We start from the raw sequence: 5537 nt of genomic DNA on the forward strand, positions 1-5537 counted from the left end.
ATTTAGGCTGTTACTAAACAAATTAAATCAGTATCAATAAAATGTATCTTTGCAGAAGTTGCATATGAAGTTTACACGTTAATGCAGTTTAGAGGGACATGGAATGCTTTAAACTGCAGTTACAAATGCATAAATAATGTTTTGATATTTAAAACGTGAAATTATTAAAAAAATTAAAAGATACATTAAATGTGAAATTAAAACCGCCAGTAGCTGGCAGCAAGTCACTGTTAAGTGAGTCATTGCGATTGAACCGAATTCATTTACACGGTTGATTCATTCAGAAACAAAACAACGTCATGTTGCTCAGAGAAGCAAAACAGTACTGTGGCTGTGTTTGGAATGTTTTTTGTTGGCGAAATAGCACAGAAATAGCGCAAAAACAGCCAATATGGTGTTTAAAATGTAAGTCTCTTGATATTAACTTATTGTTTATTGAACTGTTGTATAAAATAAATATCACATTTATAACCATGCTGATTTTTTCTCTTCGTGTGATATTGATTAACTATATGAATTGATATAAATATATACATTTTCTGCCTCCTTATCTTGAAGTATGTGATCATTGTTAATGCATATTAATAGACTGAATCATGCAGTGAAAGAGCACACTCTAAAAGCGCACGCACACTAAAGCCTGTGTTGGTCTAACCAGCCTTCATCTCATTGTGTATGTGTGCCTCTGTAGGTGTGTTTTGTTTAGCTTTTGCAATAGACTCGATAATGTCATGATGTCTCACGAGTTCAGTATTTGCGCTAAACCTGAGCAGATTTGGCCTGCATGAACTTCCCCAAGAAATTAATTAGTGAACATAATTTAGGAAAAGTAACCGGCCAAATTGGCTAGTGATTTGACAGCATTACCCGCCACAGCTGATTTTTACCCGCATTTGGCGGGTTGGTGGGTGTTAATAACAAACCCTGCGCGCATATATATATATATATATACACATATATACACACACACACACACACACACACACACACACACACACACACACACACATACTCTAAGCAGTGTTGCTTCATTCTCCAACCCATTGTCCTTTTTATCCACAAGAGCAAGGACATCCTGAAAGATAAAATATGACCTGGTCTATTAACTGTACTATTACAGATCTGAATAAAACAATTATGCAAATATTAGTGGAGGTTTTGTTAATATTAGTGGGAAATCTCTATGATGTCAGGGTGTTGCTATGCATTTACTAGGGTGTGGTTGCTAGGAAGCTGCTAATTAATGCACAAGTTTCTCCATTATAGGTGTCTTTGGGGTTTTTAGTCATTTTATTGTCTGCAAATAAAGTCTTTTCACTTATAGAAGTAACAGCACACCTCTAATGTTGAATTTTGGTATCATTCATGGCTGAAAGCTGAATGGAATGGCAATGGTGTTAACAATATCCCCAAGTATAGTAAAATAATACTTGCCTCTGCAAACACCACTAATAATAAAATACCTTGACAAGCTCTGGAACTTGGTAGGACTCCAGAATGTTCCGGATTCCTCTGAATATGTTCAGCGAGATGCTGATATTCTGAAAGCAGAGAAATTAACAACAAAAAAGTAACTACTCAACAAGAAAAATAAAGATTTTCCTGAACTATTTTCACGCTCATTAAGTTGTTTCAAAATGGCCTTTAGCTTTGCTTCAGAGCTTCTGTATGTATGTATGTTTTTATGTTTATATTTTGATCACTTATGTATTTTGAATAATGTTACATTTGAAAGCAATTAATCAAAACTGTGGATGCAGAATTAAACATGTCTTGTTCTTTGTGTTATTTTTAGGTAGTTTTATTTTGCAAGCTTAACGTTCTGCATACTAGCTGTAGCTTAGCATACCGACATTTGATCAAAAATACAGTAAAACAGTAACATTGTTGAAATATTACAGAGTTTTCTATTTGAATATATTTTAAAATGCAATTTATTCCTGTGACAGAAAAAAGCAGAATTTTCAGCAGTCATTACTCCAGTCTTCTTTGTCACATGAACTTCAGAAATCATTCTAATATGCTTTTTTTCCCTTCTTTTTCTATGCGGCTTAATATTTTTGTGAATCATTATATTTTTTCTTCTCTGGATTTATTGATGTTCAAAAGAACAGCATTTATGAAAAACAGAAATATTTTATAACATTATAAATGTCTGTACTGTCACTTATGACCAATTTAATGCTTACTTGCTGAATAAAAGTATTAATTTCCTTAAACAAAAAATAAATAAATAAATCATTGACCCCAAATTTTTGAACAACAGCGTACAAATGTTTTTGTTTGAGCACAGCCACCTGTTGGGGTCCTAGACAGACTCGATTTAACAGGCAGATTTAACTGTTCATGACACTTTGCTCGAGTGTTTGCAAACGTACCATGTTCTTGAGCAGGCCAAAGTACTCCCTAAGCTGCTCTTCTTTGGAGTGCACCTCAGTCTCGTTCATGGAATCAATCAAGTTGTAAAGGAAGTAGGCCACATTTTCTGCAAAAAAGGAGAGAAGAACCAATTTGACACTTCCTGCTTTCTATCAATACACTACTAGAGTCATATAAAACCACAAAGGGAGCTTCTGTTGGAACAGAACAACAAAAATATTGCAATCCAGCAAATAAGATGTTAAACCAATATGTGTGTGTTATGCTGACACAGGCAGCTTTGATGCAGACTTGACTGAAGTATGGTTTAACGAGTGGCTGGCAGCTGACAGCCTCACGCACACATTTGCGTTGTGCACAGTGATGGGATGAGACAGAGAGACCATCTCCATCGCTCCCACCTGCTAGGACACCAGCGCAGAGGCCAGCTCCAGTGCAGCGAGACAACAAACACTCGCAGAAGCTCTGTTAACTCAGCACAGAGTCAGCAAGCAGACAGCTCTCACATAAACATGCACACAGCTACTATTCAGACTGCATCAGACACACACACTCAATGCAAAGTACAGCTGTCAGGATAAACTCCATCACTGCCAGTGGCCCTACAGACCTCCGCACGCACGCACACACACACAATACTGTCAATGAAACCAGCTCAGAGGACATCTTGTCATTGAGATTTACTAGTGCAATATTTGCCAACCAGCATAAGAGCTGGTATTATACTGGCTATCAGCTAAGATTATCATGAATATTATGTCAATTAAAAAAAGAAAATAAATCAAAAGAAAAAAGTTAATTCATGCAGCATATAATTTTTTTCCCTCCCCCTTTTCCACAAATTTTCATTTTCAAAAAAAAAAAAGTGTTAAATACATAAGCAGGCAAATACAGAATGTTAAAGGGTTGGAAAAACAGTGCAAACAAGCAACATACCAGAAGTTTCAGGTTCAGTACTATTGAACCGAGGGTCTTTACAGAGAAGCTCTGTGATCTGTAACAGCAGATGAAGGGGTGACTTTAACAAAGGTTCTTTTCCATCATCTTTCTTAAAATCTCTTGGTTTCACTCTTACCTTTGCCATAAGCTCCACATTGTGAAACCTGTAGGGGGCAGTAGAGGATTAGAGATAAGTCGCATACAGACATGGACAAAAACATTTCTAGTGCAACTTTCAAACAAAATATTTCGGTTAAACATCTGCTAAAGATTCATTTCAAGATCAAGTACATATTTGGTGTGACAGGGCTTCATTTGATGTAATAAACATGTATACAATTATTTAAGCATACAGCACAATCCAAAAGACTGGGTTGATTGATAATTTTGAAAGAAGTCTTTTATTCTCACCAAGGCTGCATATATGTAATAAAAAAAAAAATTATATATAGTGAATTATTACGATTTAAAATAAAATAATTTTATATTTTGAATTTTGACTGCTTCGAAACTATATGCATCTATCTATCACTATATAAATACATGCTAATTGAACTGAATGCATTTTATTCCTGTGATGGCAAAGCAGAATTTTCAGCAGGCATTACTCCAGTCTTTAGTGTCACATAATCCTTCAGAAATCATTCTAATATGATGATTTGGTGCTCAAGAAACATTTATTATTATTATCAATGTTAAAAACCGTTGTGCTGCAATTTTTTTTAAACAATTTTTTATACTTTGGTAGAAAGTTTTTAAAAAAATTATTTGAAACAGAATATTTTGTAACATTATAAATGTCTTCACTGTCACTTTTGATCAATTTAATACATCCTTGCTGAATAAAAATATACATTTCTAAAAAATAAAAAAAAAACTTGCTGACCTAAAACTTTTGAACAGTATACATAGTAGGATTGTTATGTTTTGAATAGATTTTAATAATAATATTATACTCATCATGTTATTATAATATATAGGTAGTATACCTTATGGACCTAAAAAAAAAGCCTTCTGGAGTCTCAGTGGTCACACATATACACAAATACACATTCATATACAGTCCGACAACACACTGAGAAATCAAGATGCAGTGCTGGTGGGGAGTGTTGATGGCGGACAGCAGGGAGGCGAGGAAGGAAAAAAGATTCAACATTGTTTAATGATTAAATTATCTACTGACCTTGATTATTACAAGAGCAGGTCGCTAAGGAGACAGGGCCCCGACAACCCCCTCAACCTTCTGACAACCCCAATTACAAACCTGACATCCATCGCTGCCGGCAACCTCCCTGCTCCGCTTTCACATCTAAATGCTTTGCTAAATACAGAGGACAGCAGCTTCTGCTGCCCTATGGCCTCTGTGCTCAAATCTGAGTTAAAAACAGAGCTGGTCCTTAACTATTGTGCATGATGGGATTGATTTTTGACTATGAGGTGACGAATGAGTGGCTGTCTAGCCAAAAGGCAGAAAATTCTACTAGCATGCACACACACAGAGAGTTTGTTTCATTACTCACCCTCTGAATCCAGAGATCAGTCTGGCTCTGAAAGCACTGAGGTCAACGTTTGGAAGAGCAGGTGAAGACACTGCAAGAGTGTGAATGTGATGAATGTCATGACAAAAGAAACATTTGACCTCTTTTATTATTTTTTTTTAATTGTAACTAAAGCTCTTTTTCTTAGTGAGCTGCATGTTGACTCAGAGATCAGTCTGGCTCTGAAAGCACTGAGGTCAACGTTTGGAAGAGCAGGTGAAGACACTGCAAGAGTGTGAATGTGATGAATGTCATGACAAAAGAAACATTTGACCTCTTTTATTATTTTTTTTTAATTGTAACTAAAGCTCTTTTTCTTAGTGAGCTGCATGTTGACAAATTATGGATTTACACATTTTGGCCAACTATCTGGGTTAAAAAAAGGTAATTCCAGTACTAAAATCCCTTCTGAATTCAAATTAACCCAATAAGAATAAAGTCCAATCTTGAAGAAAAAAAAGAAGAGAGACAGCAGGGGGCACAACTGTGAAGGGAAAAGGTACCATCCATAATTCAACATTATCTGTCCCTATTCATTTTGGTCAGATGAGGAGCTTCACTCCCTTGCTTAATTTTGCACACACACACACACACACACACTCTCACACTCAAACTCACACTCACACTCACTCTCACACTCAAACTCACACTCACACTCACACACACACACACACACACACA

At 35.9% G+C, this 5537-nt stretch overlaps 2 protein-coding genes across 2 annotated transcripts in view; both read right to left on the reverse strand.

Moving 5' to 3' along the window:
• Positions 1-661: 661 nt before the first annotated feature.
• On the reverse strand, positions 662-5006 carry LOC107585277 (leucine-rich PPR motif-containing protein, mitochondrial-like). The gene is made up of 7 exons (XM_016272223.1): positions 4839-5006; positions 3455-3482; positions 3316-3373; positions 2379-2485; positions 1464-1541; positions 1013-1075; positions 662-685 (listed from the first exon to the last, which is right to left on the reverse strand). Exons 2-7 carry the CDS (start codon positions 3461-3463, stop codon positions 662-664), a joined length of 339 nt encoding a protein of 112 aa, XP_016127709.1. The 5' UTR covers positions 3464-3482; positions 4839-5006.
• Positions 4881-5537, reverse strand: part of LOC107585278 (leucine-rich PPR motif-containing protein, mitochondrial-like) — a 16835-nt gene continuing 16178 nt past the window's right edge. Inside the window, exons 14-15 of the mRNA XM_016272224.1 lie at positions 5021-5081; positions 4881-4908 (exon numbers count right to left, since the gene is read on the reverse strand). Coding sequence (XP_016127710.1) covers positions 4881-4908; positions 5021-5081 — 89 coding nt within the window. The remainder of the gene's footprint in view (positions 4909-5020; positions 5082-5537) is intronic.

Source organism: Sinocyclocheilus grahami, unplaced genomic scaffold (assembly GCF_001515645.1).
Source record: "Sinocyclocheilus grahami isolate Dianchi unplaced genomic scaffold, SAMN03320097.WGS_v1.1 scaffold68.1, whole genome shotgun sequence".
Taxonomy (NCBI): domain Eukaryota; kingdom Metazoa; phylum Chordata; class Actinopteri; order Cypriniformes; family Cyprinidae; genus Sinocyclocheilus; species Sinocyclocheilus grahami.